Source organism: Falco rusticolus, chromosome 4 (assembly GCF_015220075.1).
Source record: "Falco rusticolus isolate bFalRus1 chromosome 4, bFalRus1.pri, whole genome shotgun sequence".
Taxonomy (NCBI): Eukaryota; Metazoa; Chordata; class Aves; order Falconiformes; family Falconidae; genus Falco; species Falco rusticolus.
The window spans coordinates 47682365-47698013 of NC_051190.1; the positions used below are offsets into that span (position 1 = coordinate 47682365).

General features: G+C 50.6%; 1 protein-coding gene across 7 annotated transcripts in view; it reads left to right on the plus strand.

Annotated features, from left to right (window-relative positions):
- Window positions 1-3202: 3202 nt before the first annotated feature.
- DOT1L (DOT1 like histone lysine methyltransferase) overlaps window positions 3203-15649 on the plus strand; it is a 76627-nt gene continuing 64180 nt past the window's right edge. For 4 of the 7 annotated variants that reach the window (XM_037384366.1, XM_037384367.1, XM_037384369.1 and 1 more), the window contains exon 1: window positions 3203-3619. In XM_037384366.1, the coding sequence (XP_037240263.1) occupies window positions 3539-3619 (81 nt within the window). In that variant the 5' untranslated portion in view covers window positions 3203-3538. Of the gene's footprint in view, window positions 3620-6464; window positions 6553-15649 lie in introns of those variants that run through there. The other 3 variants (XM_037384373.1, XM_037384374.1, XM_037384368.1) reach the window with 2 other exon arrangements.

The window sequence follows — 15649 nt, forward strand, 5'->3', positions numbered from 1 at the left end:
GAGGCTGTTGGTGCTGCAGTGGCGTTGGGTGCTCTTCCCTCAGAACCACCTGCCACCAAGCTGAGGGCTGGAGAGCCCCGAGGCACTGGGCACTGCACCCATGTGCCACAGCCTGAAAAATCACCTGCTGGGATGGCAGCGGCTGCTTTTGAGGGCTCCCAGCCGACCCGGGGGTGCAGGTGCTTCACCTGCCGGAGCTCTGAGCCCACCACCCCCACTGGAAACACTCCTGCCCCCGCACCAGGGCTGAGACTGGCAGCTGTGGTCGGCTCCAACTGCTGCGACGCAGCGATGATGGCAGCTCCTGCGGTCCTGCTGAGACCTTCGGCACGGAGCCTGCCCCTTCTTGGGGGGATCATGCCCGTGTGCACCACCAGGACCCTGGGGCGCCGCAGGTGGGCACACACCCTGCCAGGAGCCGGTGTCACCACCGAGGGTGGCTGAGTCAGTGGTGGGCGTCGGGGTGCACCGTCCCTTTGCCAAGGTGCCAGCGTGGGGCGAGGTGACCCCGGTGTCGCCGGTGGGTGGGAATCCTGCGTCGGCCACCGCGGCTGCACCTGCCGGGGTCCCCAGTGCCGCAGCTGGTTTGGGGGAGCTGTGGCAACGCTTCCTCCGGCTGGGATTTTCTTGTCCCCACAAGCGGAGGAGCCCCAGCAGCAGGAGGCCCCCATGTCCCACCCCACCATGGGGCTGTGTCCCTGTCATGCGTGGGGATGGGGCACCGGGGCTCTGCCTATAGCTGGAGGGGGACAGCGCCTGCACCCCAGAGCAGGGTGGCAGGGCACCCAGATGTCCCTGCACCCCACCCAGGTGTCCCTGCAACCCAGGACAGGGTGGCAGGGCACCCAGGTGTCCCCAAACCCCAGGGCAGGGTGGCAGGGCACCCAGATGTCCCTACACCCCACCCAGGTGTCCCTGCAACCCAGGACAGGGTGGCAGGGCACCCAGGTGTCCCCAAACCCCAGAGCAGGGTGGCAGGGCACCCAGATGTCCCCGCAACCCACTCAGGTGTCCCCGCAACCCAGGACGGGGTGGCAGGGCACCCAGGTGTCCCCACACCCCACCCAGGTGTCCCTGCACCTCAGGGCACCCACAGGTCCCCAAACAAGGGACATCAGCACCCACAGACCGCACCGGCAGGGGAAGCTCTGGCCTGACGTTATCGCTCAGCTTTTATCGCCCAGCTGCGGACACAGCTGGGCACCTACAGAGATGCCAGGGGACATCATGGCCTCCTCGCACAGTCCTGCTACCGGGTTACGCTGGGTTGTAAGGCTGTAGTTGCCTTAGGGAGCAGCAGCTGCCGGGCCCCCTATCGCTGCTCTCTGTGCCTCCGTTTGTGGGCGATGGACCCTGGTGCCCCGGCCCCGCCAAAAGATGCACCGATTGACACGCGGGTGCTGCCCTGGTGCGAGGCCGCGGGCTGGGGGTCCCCATCCCCCACTGAAGCTCCTACCTGGAGCCACATGGAGCCCCTCGGGTGCCCCCGGTTGAGTCACACGCGTCTTGTGAAAAGCTCATGCTGTCACTTGTGCGAAGACTTTGCACCAGCAGCCACGCGGCACATGGGCATGTTCTGTTGCTTTAGTGACCTCGATGTTGCACGGGGCGCGCCAGCCTTGCACGGCCACCCAAGCGCTGTGTGCCAGCCTCGTGCCATTGCATGGGGCACACCAGCCTTGCACAATCCTTCGAATTCAGTGCGTCAGCCTTGCACCCTCACATGGGCTGCTCCAGCTTTGCACGGTCACCCAAACACTGCATGCCAGCCTTGTGCCGTCACGGGGAGGGTTCCAGCCTTGCACTGTCACATGGCGCTCCAGGCTTGCACGGCCACCGGAGCACTGCGTGTAACGCTTGCACTGTCACATGGGGAGCTCCAGCCTTGCATAGCTGTGTGAGTGCTGTGTGTGACCCTTGCACTGTCACACGGGGTGGTCCAGCCTTGCACGGCTGCATGAGTGCAGTGTGCAAGCCTTGCACTGTCACACGGGGCATTGCGGCCTTGCACGCCCACCCAAGCGCTGTGTTCCAAGTAGTGTTACAGCTTTGCACGCCCACCTGAGCACAGCATGCAAGCCTTGCACTATCACATGGAGTGTTCCAGCCTTGCACTGTCACACTCACGTGGGTGTTTTACCCTTGCACAGCCGCCTGAGCATGGTGTGCAAGCCTTGCCCTATCACATGGGGAGCTCCAGCCTCACACTGTCACACTCACACAGGTGTTCCAGCCATGCACTATCACACATATGTTCCAGCCGTGCACTATCACACGCATGTTCCAGCCGTGCACTATCACACAGGGTGTTCCAGCCTTGCATGGCCACCTGAGCACAGCATGCAAGCCTTGCACTATCACAGGGGGAAGCTCCAGCCTTGCTTGCACTGTCACACTCACACGGGTGTTCCAGCCGTGCACTATCACATGGGGTGTTCCAGCGTTGCATGGCCACCTGAGCATGTGGTGCAAGCCTTGCACTATCACATGGGTGTTCCAGCTGTGCACTATCACACTCACACATGTGTTCCAGCCGTGCACTATCACACTCACACATGTGTGTTCCAGCTATGCACTATCACACGTGTGTTCCAGCTATGCACTATCACACGTGTGTTCCAGCCGTGCACTATCACACTCACACGTGTGTTCCAGCTATGCACTATCACACGGGTGTTCCAGCCATGCACTATCACACTCACACGTGTGTTCCAGCCGTGCACTATCACACTCACACGTGTGTTCCAGCTGTGCACTATCACACTCACATGTGTGTTCCAGCTATGCACTATCACACGTGTGTTCCAGCCGTGCACTATCACACTCACATGTGTGTTCCAGCTATGCACTATCACACGGGTGTTCCAGCCATGCACTGTCACCTCCCCGTCACACACACGCGTGGCCCCGCAGCCCGGCCGTGCTACGCGTGTGCAACGTGCTGGCCTCGCCCCGTCGCGCCCCCGGGGGTTTCCAACCGGTGCCCGACCGCAGCGCCCCAGCCCCGCGCGAGCCCCCGCCGCGCGTGACACCACGCGCGCCCCACCCCCCGCGCGGGGGCGCGCGGGTGTCACGCGCGGCGGGGGCGCGCGCGTGGGCGGGAGCGCGCGCGGGGAGGGCAGCTGAGGACAGGGGGGAGGGAGCGTGAGGCCGCGCCCCCCCCCTCCCCGCCCCCCCCTTCCCTCCCTCCCCTCCCCGCGTCTGGCGCGTCGGTCGGGCCCGGCCCGGCCCGGCCCCGGCGCCTCATTGTGCTTTGCCTCACGCCGGCCCAAGATGGCGGCGGCGCCGGAGAGCCCCGCGAGCCGCTAACGACAATAGAGGGAGGCTGAGGGGGAACGGGCGCCCCCGCCGGTACCGGCCTCCCCTCCCCGCCGCTCCCCCCCCTCCTCCTCCTCCCCTTCCTCCCTCCCTCCCCGTACCGCCGCCTCACCTCGCACACGCCCCCCGGCCGGGCCCGGCCGCCACACCCCACCCCGGCCGGCCCCTCTAGCATGGTGCGGGGCCGCCGCCGCCTCCTCCTCCTCCTCCGGCTGCCGACATGGGCGAGAGGCTGGAGCTGCGGCTGAAGTCGCCCGTGGGAGCCGAGCCCGCCGTCTACCCCTGGCCGCTGCCCGTCTACGTGAGTATGGCCCCGGCCCCGGCACCTGCCCTGTCAGCGCCGCCCGGGCCCGGCCACCCGCGGCGGCCCCCAGCCCCTTCCCCCCCTCAGCGCTCCCTGTCACTTGTTAATCAATCTGTTAATGCGTCCCCTTCCCGGCAGCGGGAGTAATTGGCGTTATTTCCCCGGGAGCGCTGGCCGGGCGGGAGCCCCCCCGGAGCGGCGGGTGGAGGGTGAGGGGCTGCCCGGCCCGGGGCGCCGCCGCCGCTCTCCTGCAACTCAAATCCCCAATTTCTTTTTATAATTGGTTGACTAAACCGAAGGGCGGGGAGGAGGAGGACTGGTTAATGAAAAGTTTTCGTCTTTTCCTCAGCTGGTGTAACTGGTTAATAACCAGGGCTGCTTCCAGCGGGGTGGCGAGGAGGGGGCTCCCGGGATGGTAAACATCGCCCCCATCACCCACGGCTGCGGGTGGTCGGGGGGGCACCCCCCCCCTCGTGATATGTGGAAATAATCAAGAGAAGCGTTAATTGCGGGGAGGTTAATTGAGTGTCGGTGCTGCTGCTGCCGCCTCCCTCCAACGGGTGCCCTTGGAGCTTCTCTTTTATTTCGGCTGAACAAGAATTCAAGTCAGGTTTGTCAGTTGATGGCAGCCGTAATCCGCATGCTTCCCCAGAAAATGTCACTTGTCCCCGCTCGGTGACACGAGCCGCCGTTTTTCTCCAACTTGCCTGACTTTTTTTCCTGCCTCTCCCGAGCCCCGGGTGGGAGATGTGTGACCTTGATAACAATGTCCATGTGCCAATGGGCGAAAATCTCACGAGAGGCGAAAGGCGTCGGAGGTTTTGCCTTGGTGTTTTTCTAACGCCTGCAGGGTTTGTACCAGCCCTTGGACGATTTTCCACTCTTAACTGTTGGTAGCACCTCTGAGAGCAGTTCGTGAAAGGAAAAAAAAAAATCTCTCTGTTTTACTTGGCCTGGGTGCTGTTGATGATCCCTTGTGTTTCAGGCTTTGCTCTTGTACGTGTGCTGCTGCGCGGGGAGAACATGCTGGGACACACAGGCTGGGGCGGCTGATATTGTTGCTCGCTTGGCAATCGTGACGCGCTTGTGTGTGAATGATTAGAAATATATTGCTTGTGGCAGGGGAGATGGCTGCGTGTTCGTATCTCCTGCCTGCCTTTCGGTGCTGTTGCTTTATCTATGGTTTCCCAAACATCCTCCATGTATACTGGCGTGCTGTTTTCATCGGCTGCTCCCGGAGCTGGAGCCTCCAGCACACGCTGGTTAATGCAGCCTTTCCTGTTTGGGCAGCTCTGTCATTCGTGTCTGTGTGTGTTCGCGGGCGCGGGCTCTGCTTAAATTGACAGAAACTGAAAGTATAACGATGTCCAGTTCGGTTTTCTTCGTGTGGCCAATTATTAACTTGCATCTCCGAGCAGGTTGCGTGAAGCATAGGTTAAAGATTACATAGGTTAGGGATTAATCTGGAATGAAGGAATGGTTTTATGTAGATTCATAAAACTTCCTACAGGCTTAACAAATAACCCTCCTCAAACTGTAACCTCAAACACCCCCACCCCGCCTTAAAACGTGTGTTTCAGTGCTGCTTTTTGCAGCATGGGAAGTAAGGGTTTAGTTAATTTAGGAGAACCTGGGCAGCCGCTTGTGAAGATGGCACGGTACATAGAATTTCTTTCCCAGTGAATGAGAAGTACAACGGGCCGGGATGCTTATCCACATGTGCTATGTGCATGTGTTAAGGAAAACTGTACATCCTGCTGTTAAACCGGCCTCTTTGTGTTGCAAATTTTTCCACAGTAATACAGAAGCGGATGGGTCATCTGGAGCCAATCAATATTCTGTTCTGCAGTTTTGGTGGAAAGATCACACCGCGTATTAGAGAAGCGTGCGACTGCGAGCGTGGGCATGCAGGCACACACACGCACGCCGCTTGCGGCTCTGGCCTTTGCAGCAGCGGATGAACTCTGGAGCTTTAGAAATAAATCCTTCTCTCTGTACACGGCAGCGTTTGGCCTGCTAACATTGTACTTTGCTGAACTGTAGACTTTCTTTCCCTCGTTGGCTCAGCCTTGAGTTGGCAGCAGGGTATATGTACCGTTGTGGTTTCAGAGCTCAGCTCTGTTTGACGTAAGCAGAACATTTCTTAGTTTCACCACTCTTTCTGCTGCTTGGTTCCTAGGAAGCAAGGTGGGATACCTGGAGGGGGGGGTGGCGGGGGGAAACCACTTCAAGTAGTTTTATTTAGCAGCATTCTCGGTGCTTCCTGTTGTATGCCGTGAGATATATTTTCCAAAGGGAGCTGGAGAGAAAGGGGAGGGGAGGCTTGCAGTCCTCGCTAATTATTTTTGTGGAGAGCGCCAGGAACGGCAGGGAATCATCTTTCCCAACATTAGAGGCCGAGTGGTATTGTAGACCTGCTGCTTGATGAGCACTGCTGCGTGATGTAACCCTGCATTGAGTAACTTGGCTATTTTTGTGCTCTTACTACATCTTAAATTAGCGGCATCGGTATTGCTGTGTAAAAGGCTAAGGGTCTAATCTCTCGTATTAATGGATGCCTGGATTAATAACGCATCTATTTACTGCAGGAACGCTGCTTATTTCATGTATAATAGGAAAAGTGGGGTCTCCTCAGACTGCTGAGTTTGCATAATAGCTCAGCTGACAAACTGGTGCTTGTTGGGATGCTAAAAGAGCCTGGGAGGGTGATGTGAAACATGTATTTCCCTACCAGTCTAATTAGGGCCGTGGGAGGAGAGAGCATTGGTGTTGCAGATACAGCCTCCCACTGGCTTACATACAAAACTGAAAGTATGACTCTTTCCCCCGCCTTCTGCTTTTCTCAAAGGAAAGGCCACGGTTTCCTAATGAATACATGGTGAGCAGTTCTGTCCGTAGCACACTGTGATGAGTAAGTTGAATAGTGCATGGTGAGTAATCTCTCCTCATGACTCACAAAATATTTTCTGATGTTGACCTCTGTTTTTATGAGTGCCCTGCTTAATCAGAGCTGAAGTGAGTTTATTCTTTTGTATGCTGCTTAGCTCCTTGACTCCCACATACCTGCCCCATTTTTTTGTTTGCGTTAGGTTGTCAGAGACCAGTGATACTGCGTTAAAAATTTTGATTTTTGGTATCGGGTGAGGTACGGGCCTGGATAAAGGAAATGCGTAATGTGCTCAGATGGGCGAGGAGCAGAGTTAATGGATCTAGGTCGTCTTAAATAGGCTAATGCTGACAGGGGATGGCATTTGTAGTCATCCTTCAGGTATTGATGTGCACGACTTGGTACTCATTACTTAGATCTGATGGATACAAGGGCTGAAGTCCCCTTGTAGTTCTAAGACTTGCAGATATTTAGGCTTATTCCAGAGAACTGTCTTTTAAATTGGTTCACTCTCTTGTCTCTGGCTTTTACTATAGTTAAATCTGAATATTTATTAGGTTTAACGGTGGAGTTTTTTCATATCGTGATAAGCTCTGCTTAATCTGTGAGGTGTCTGAGGTTGCACTTTGAACTTCTCTTGACAACAGTTCCTGCTTAAGGAGTCCCAGCCTACGGGTGTGTGTGTGTGTGTAAAAAGGTGTCTGGGGTAGAGTTTTTGTTGTTGTTCTGTTTTGTTTTTATATTGTGTTTTTGGTTTTTTGCTGTGTTTTGTGGGTTTTTTGTTTGTTTGTTTTTTTTTTTATCTGCATCAGTTCCACAGTCTGGTCTGGTCTGGTTCTGCTGATGTATCTCTGGGACCAGCGAGGGTTTGCTTGCACACGGAACTGAGCAACAGGAGGCTTCAGAGCTGCTGAAGCTAATTGTCACCAAAACTGATGTTTGCTGAACTGCACCCTATTGCAAATGTATGTGTTTGTGAATGTGGAAGAGCCTGTTTTCTGGTACCGTGTGCATCAGTAAGGGAAGACTGTGGTTCATTTATCTCCTCCTTTAGGCTTGCCCTGAACGGGTCTGCAGCGTGATCACAGTGTCAGTGCTGACAAAGGGGGAACGGGGAGGCACAGCCAGGTGATGAGAGAGGGGAGGTGACACGGGTGTTGGCTTTGAGTGGCTGATGATGGTGTGGCACCGTGTCCTTCACCCAGCTGGCTGCAAATGACTCGCTGCCTGTCACGTTAAATAGTGTGCACATCCTTTCAAGTTTCAGAATTGGGCATCTGCTTGTCTTGCCTTGCTCTTTTCGTGTGGTAGGCCTTCCTGTTGTTTGCCTGCTGAATAGCGTTTCCCCAAAAGACAACTGCAAACCCTTGTGTGAGTCAGGTTTGTGTGTGTTGTGTTCCCCCATTCCCTGGTTGACTCGTTAGGCATTTGTGTTGTGATAGTGCCTGGGAATCGTCCTGCAGCCCTGGCTGCTGACGGGCAAGCTGCTGTGGATCCCAGTAAGGTTACGCTCTGGGTCTTTTACCAGTTTTGATCCTGTGTTCCAGCCTGGAAATCTCAGGCCCTAGACCCAGTTCCAGGAGGGGACAGTCCTGGCTGTGCCGTTGTGCACATCTTACCAGGGTGCGGTACCTCTGCCGTGCACTGCTGAAGCTTAAGCCTCCGCCTCCAAATTAGCAACAGTGACAATAAGTCTGGTTTGAATAATTCATTGATTTGTCTGTGTTCCTCCTCTTTGCTGCTGACTTTCCACTCAGCTGTAATGGCAAAAAATTCTCGTTGGCTAATTGGGTGTTGTCAGAGCATCGCCCTGCAGCTGTAGGAGAGGTGTGTGTGTGCCTGCTACCGAGGAGTGATGGGATACAAGCTTGATAATACTGGACTTTGTACAGGTGGAAGGGAGCAGGGTGTGAGTGTGTGTGTGTGGTGTGGGGTTGTTTTGTTTTCTTTCTGTTTTTGTTTTTTTTTTTCACCCCCTCCCTCCACCAGTCCATACAGCTGATACCATTCTGTCACTAAAGGAATGTGCTGCACACAAAAAGCTCAAGGGCAGGCAGTGATAATGAAAATCACAGCCCAGCAGGGAGTGTCACCTTTGAAATTAAAGATCAGCGGTAGAGATGAATAACAAACCTTGTTTAAGAATTTAGTGCCTTTTTCTGTGTGTGTCACTCAGCGTTACTGGGAATAGTTTTTCTGATGACTAGCTTTGACTTCTCGGACAGTGTGAGGTAGGTGTGGGAGCCGTCGCTGAAGCTGAGTGCCATGGCACGGAACGGTAAGATCCATTTAGGAAGAAACTGGACCTAAACTGGTCTCTGCTGTGTTGCGCCTACCCTGTTGGAGCTGCAGGCCACTGCTGAGGGGTGGTCCCCTGTCTCCTTTCATCAGCCACTTGCTCTCGCTGTTTCCCCTGCACGGATCCAGCCCTGCCCTTACTACAGGCTCCATTACACTCTGGCGGGATGAGCTGATGGAAAGCAGTTCCACGTTTTGCACTTGCGTGTGGTTTTTCCCTTGGATGGATCCGTGCTGGAGGGAGAAGGTAGGGTGCCGGAGCGAGAGCATGGTGAAGCTGCCCCATCAGCTGCTGCCTGCAGTTCCAGGCGTGGTGGCAGACCCTCTGCTGTGCTGCAGTGGAGCTGTGTGTGGGGCGGCTCTGTGAACTGGATCGCTGAAAATATCTGGGCTGGAAAAAAATGTTCCAGTGTTTTCACAGCCGCCCTGATCTGTAATCTGACTCATGCTGCCTTCCCAGGGCAGCGGTGCTGGTACAAAGGAGGGGGTGGTGAGCAGGGGAAACTGTTGAGCTGACTTTGCCAGGCAAAACCTCCTCACACCCTGAGTAAGCGCCCAGAAATTCGGCAGTGGTGGCAGAGGTTAGGGGATTTTCTCTGATTTAAGAGATGCTGTCGATGCAGCTTGTTGGGAAATGTTTGTGGGGGATGACTAATTGCTTATAGAAACTTCTCTAGTAAAGAACAGGTTTGAAAACTTCAGCAGACTTCCGATTTCTCAACACCCCTGTACCCTCCCCAGTTCTAAACCGACATGGAGTGGGGAAGAGTGAATAGTGTACAACTGGGAAATAATTGACTTGGTAATTTCAAAAGTACTTGTGTTTCTCTACTGCCCAGCAAAAAACCAGAAGCAACGACAGAGTTGGCACAGTTACATCATTTTTTCTGTGCTTTTCTGCTCACACAAATGCCAAAGGAAGCCCAGCTATGTGCTGTTGGGAGGTGAGGTGGCCTCACAAGGTGAGGAAGACCATAACTGTACAGCGTTTAATTGTGCAGCACGTGGTTATTACAGAATAGCAGTTTTCTTCTGGGCTTTACCCTTTGAAGTATAACTTGCTACGAGTGACAATTGGTACTTGTTCAGTTTTCAGACTGGCTTTTGTTCAAAGCTCTGACCCATTGGATGCAATGTAAATCATGAGTTCAGTTAACTTACACTTTTTTCCTTAGTATTTCTGTATGAAAAGTGAAAGTTGTCTCTTACAGTGCATCTTAAGACCGCAGTAGTCTTTATTTTTCATATCACTGAATTATCTGAAAGGTAACACTTGAAAGACAGAGTAGCTGTTCAGGATTTCTTGCCCTCCCCCCAACTTCTATCAGCAGATGAGTGTGGATTAATGTTCCTGTTCTAGCCAAAGTTCCAAACTAGGATAATTCAAATTTATCTACCTAAAATTCACCCATCAGTTACAGTCGGACACAGTATTGAAAGCTTTTAGTGTGCCAAGGGAAATCCGTGCCACCACATGCAACTCCAACTCTTGTCCTTCATGGCAGCCTTAATATATATGGAGATGATTATCCTTTCAAGTCTCAGATATGTGACTGAATTGTGTCTCTTCTGGGAATTTAGGCAAAATATCTTACCTCTTGGTATGCAAGATTTATGGGAAATTTAATCACCCTTCTCCCCAGACATCCATATGTCTACTTTTGTACTCTTCCTTCTTTCTTTTTCCCCTTTCATACTGCCTTGCTGCCTTTTTTTTTTTTTTCTTCCTGCTTTCAGTTAACCTTTGAGTGCCTGACTAAAGCTTTTTACTGTAATGATCAAGACAAGGACCGGAGGTGGGGTGCTTTTTGGTCCCTTACAGTGTATTTATCACAGATTGATAATAATAAAGTTTCTCAACATATTTAAAATATTTTCGCTTAATTTATTTTCTCCTTCCTAACAGAACGATCCAGATCCACAGAAGCAGGACAAGTTTGTATTAGGAATTGTGAACAAAATATATGTACTTTTGTAGTAATTATTAAAGATAAGACAAAACTAAGAGGAGCAAGAAAGAAAACTGAATATAGGAAGATATTGGCCACATGCTGCTATAGATGTCAAATTGAGTAGGTACTATTTTTAGAGCATAGGAAGAGGGTGAGTATATTTTACAGCAGGAAATGATGGCTTCATAGATATGAACAGATCTATGAATAACAAGAAAGTTCCTGTTCTGAGTATTTTGTTTTGTCTCATTTCATGAGTGAATGAGAGTTTCCTAAAAATCTGCACTGAAAGAACTTTTCAGTGTTGGATTAAAAGTTGGAGGGACAACTGAAAACAGACTTAGGGAGCATTGGGAACTTTAAAAAAACCAAGGCACTGTGGAAAATTCTGAATAGCTTTCTTAGTAAAAATTAATGGATTTTAATACCGCTTCTGCAGTTGAGAAACTTTCTGATATTTTTTGTGTAGCACCAAAGGGCAGTTTCCTGAGGTTTTGGTGTCAATTTGCCGTTTACTTCTTCGAGCTCAGCAATATTATTAGTGTTTGACTTGTGAAATTCTAAAAAGCTTGAGCTTTCAAGACGGCTTTTTCTTTCCCCGGCTGGATTTCCACAGGGTTGCAGGTGATTACCTCTTGTTTGCATATCTGTTGGCAACAAAGCCCTTCGGTACTTGAGCTACGAGGTGCTCCGGCACAGGGTGGCCGCTGACCCTGGGAAGCTGGGGATTGGGGTCTGCCTGGGTCCGGCCGCTGCTTGTTAGAACAAACAGTCATTTGCAACACACTGTAGGGTTGTTCACAGGTCTTTAAAATGGAAGCTTTTAGAAATGGTTGGCCCTTGGAATTTCATGTGTACTGTTCAGAGGCTGCACTGGATGTGGCTTGTAGCACTGCTCTGCAGCACAAGTCGAAGCTTATGGGGGGGAAAACTGTAACCATTCATATTTTTCTTCTGTACCTCACAAAGCATCTTTCTTTAGGCGCTCAGTAGGCTTCAGAAAGATTACAGGGTTTTATTGCTAACTTCTGTTCTGTAGAATATTTATGCTTGTTAAGTAGGAGCAAAATTTCTGAGCTGTCCAAGGCTGAATTATCTTTACAGAATGTAAAGGCGTTGCTTAAGATGTTGCTTTCTCACCCAGGATGCCCTTGGCCTGCCAGTTTTCCTTGCAGGAGGTGGGGATCAGCAAGTGCTGACCCAAGGGCCAGGGTGTGCCACGAGCTTCCAGCACCCACCAGGGCTGCAGGAAAGCTGTGGGCTTGGGAAGGATACGGTCGTCAATTTCAGCAACAGCGATTTTAGGACCGGCTATTCGTTTCTAGCAGCAGCAACCCTTTGCATAGGTTTGACATAAAGGTTTGTTTCTGGCGGCGTGGATGTGTATGGCTGTTTTCTTTTCTGCTTCCCCCCACCTCTCCAGTTAGTGCTAGTGGAAGGGTTATTTCTTCATTAATGGTTAGGTGACAGTTTGAAACTGATATCTCTGCAGGCAGAAATAACTCTTCCCATCTCTGTCCACTTGCTGTTGCGTCTAAGCTGCCCTTACCCTTACTACGCTGTGGTGAGCTGATCTGGTTGAAAGATAATTACACCAAAATACCGAAAATGTTTGGTTTTAGCTTGGGCCTCCCCTGACTTGGCCATGTGCGCACGCACAGACACCACTGGCCCAAAGCGAGAAGCAGCTCTCAGGGAAGCAGTGGCAAGGCAGGTGGCTGCATTGGCTTAAACTGGGTGAAATGATGGTAGGGCCGCCTGCCTTGTTGATTCGAGTGAAAGCCCAGTAGTCCGCTCTGTCCCAGAAAAAGCAAACACTGGACTCTTTTGCATGTACACATAGTGCTGCTTCAGCCACTGGGATCGCTACGGCATCCGCGTGCTCCCTCCAGCTGTCGTACTGTGGGAACAGTTTATAATTGCCTAAAACTTAACTGAAAGGGCAATAGGATATACCAATGCAAGGCACCGGTTTACCAACATAATTGTATTCCCCTATGTATTCCAATACAGACATTTTGGATATATATATTTTTTTTTTTTAACTAGTCTGTCTGTTTGCATAATAGAACTATTACTTACTAATGTCGGGGCTGTGTCTGCTTTGCACAGACTAAAGCCAGTAGGTCATCCTCCTGTAACTGTCCCATGTGGATGTTGCCTTAGATGCTCCAGCAGAGTGATTGCATGTTAATATATTTATACAGACCCTCCTACACACTATCATGGGAACCGTTCCCTCTTGCATTTGTGCAGTGTCCGTAGCAACAGTTGGAATCACTGTGTGGAAAGGCAAAACGGTTTGATTGTGGTTTAGGCAGCCAAGTGAAAGTGCGAGTCCCTGTTGCAACCAGATCTACAACTGTCTTGTCTAGAAGTTCTGGATCACCTGTACTCATGCTTTATAAGGATTACCTGGAGCAATTTGGATCATCTTCTTTAATGCCTAGTTCCTTTGTTAACTCAGTAATTGAGTATATTTTGGATCTTGGACCACACTTTTTTTTTTTTCTCTTTAAAAATCCTTATGTAGTTGTTAAGGAGGCTATAATGCTCTCCGTGTTTTCCATTTAGTTTTGTGTGACAGTAAACTTAATAGCTACTGAAACTACATCAGCCTTGTCTGCTCACTTGCGTTGTGGGAGATGGGTTTCAAAATGCAGCCTTGGTAGCTCTTGCTTCCCCTGCTGCTTCTCTGAGGCTGGGAGGAAAACAACAGACAAGCTGTCCTCTGCAGATCTCTTTTTATACGTGCTAATATATATGTATATTTGTGAATGTTCTTATACTTTCTTGATGAATGGAACGACAGTAATCGGGTGCTTCAAAGAAGACTTGGTCCTCATCTCACCTGCAAAGCACAAATTTTCTTACCTTGTTGCTGTGGAAGCTGAATGACACAGTCTTGATTTGGGGTAATATTAAATGAAGTCTAGCTGTACAATATATGAAATATTGCACAGTGCAGGCTTTCCCTTTTCCTTACCCAAAGTGTCACTAGCATTTGAGCATGAGGCAAAGACGTTAAAATGCGAGGTGATTGAAGGCACTAGCTGGCAGGGCTGCAGAGCCAGAGATCTTTCCTCTTGTGCAGCTGGCCCGCAGGCAACTCTTTGCTGCTGTAGCAGCTGGAAGCACTTTGCTTTTGGCTTTTCATAGGCTCTTGTCAACCGCTCTTTGCAGGTGTATTGAATATGGAGGTGCTCTGGACAAAGAAGCTTTACTGGTGAATCTTTCTAGACAAGGTGTAAATTAAGTTAAACCCTGGGGGAAGAGGAGCGCAAATTTGTGACAGGCTGAAGGCAGTGGTTTTGAGGGCATCCATGTGCCATGCAGAATGCTGGATGCTTTCCTGGTTCCTGTGGGGATGCTGCAGCTGCAGTAGCTCACATTGCCTTTCTTGGTGTCTAGAGAAATGCTTATCATCCTCCACAGATGGAGGAAACCTAGGGGACATTAAAGAGGCACTTGTCCCACTAGCCTTGTGCAAGATTGATTAGCTTTTCCTAATCCATCTTTTTGATCTCTGCTAACCATCTTGTCTCCAGCTGTAACATCATCTCCTCTGGATTTATGGACCACTGCCTGGGGAGAGAGCTGCCACTACAGGCAACCAAGCTGTTCTTTAAAACCAGGGGCTAGTGAGACTGACCTCTTTTTGTTTTGCGAGTTAAGCAGATCATGTGTTGATCAGAATTCCGTAACTCAAAATGACTTCTGTTGGTGTTTAGTACTTGGGAGCCGGTGTTACTTAGTGGAAGTACTGGAAGTAGAATGGTATCTAAAGACAATCGCTAAGAGGTATATGAGTGTTGCCATTGATTTATTTGTAACCATCTTGTTTCGGGTTTTGTTTTCTTTTAATTGTTTGGATTCATTAGGTGGACAGCGAAAGGCTTGTAGGAAAAATCTTCCTCCTCCTTCACAAATGCTTGGCTGCAGCTTGTTTGCACATTCCTGAAGAGCTGCTTTGGCCATCCAGGCTGTTTTTGGGGGCGTAAATGTGGTCTAACTAAACTGGCTTTGCAAAGGTAAGAACTGCTTTTGCTGTGGGACAGTTTAGTCTCAGGCAGTCAAAGCTATGCATAAAAATGTTCCTATCTATGAGGAGCAGATAAGGAGTCTTGGAGTTCTGCGTATGGTGCTTTGAGAGCTACTGGTTGAAGGCGCACGAGCTGTATTTCTGTTTTCAAGATCCCATCCAGATTTTCAAATCGTTTGTTCTCCTCTCAGGTTTGCAGGCTTGGGCTTTTTTGCTACCTTTAGTGTGTAGCACTGTGCAGACTGATCGGATCTCACAAGGATCCTGCTCTGCGTGGGAGGAAATGAAGTTTAGTGTTCCCCCCTGAGCCCCAACTTACACTTATCCCCGAGGAGAAGCATAGTTTCATAAGAAGGACCTAAATTTAAGAGGGTGTAGATTTGGAAGGGCACTAGGGTGTTGTTCCTTGCTTCAGGCAATGATGGCAGACCAATTTAATTGAACATGTTCTTTGTGTTTGAGGAAGAAACATATGTTTAAATGTATTGCTTTAGGTTAGAGATTCACTTTAGAGTATGAATTGTTGCACTGTGAGATAACTAGTCCTGCACAAACACACCTGAGAGGATACAGTACTGGAATACAGAATTATATCAAAATAATGCCATTCAGATATCCTAAGGGATGTTAACTTGAAAAGATCATGTAACCAAAACAGCCACACCTGGTGGAAGGGTGTGCAGTGCTTTGTGTTCAGGGTGCATCCCAAGCCTTTCTAATGGCTAGCTTGTGGCAAAAATGTAACAAAGAGTAATTTTCACTTTACCTTGCTCATGCAGAGTGTTCCACCAAAACTTCTGATTCAGCCATTTTTATTCAAAATTTGGTGCTTTGTAGACCAAAGTTAT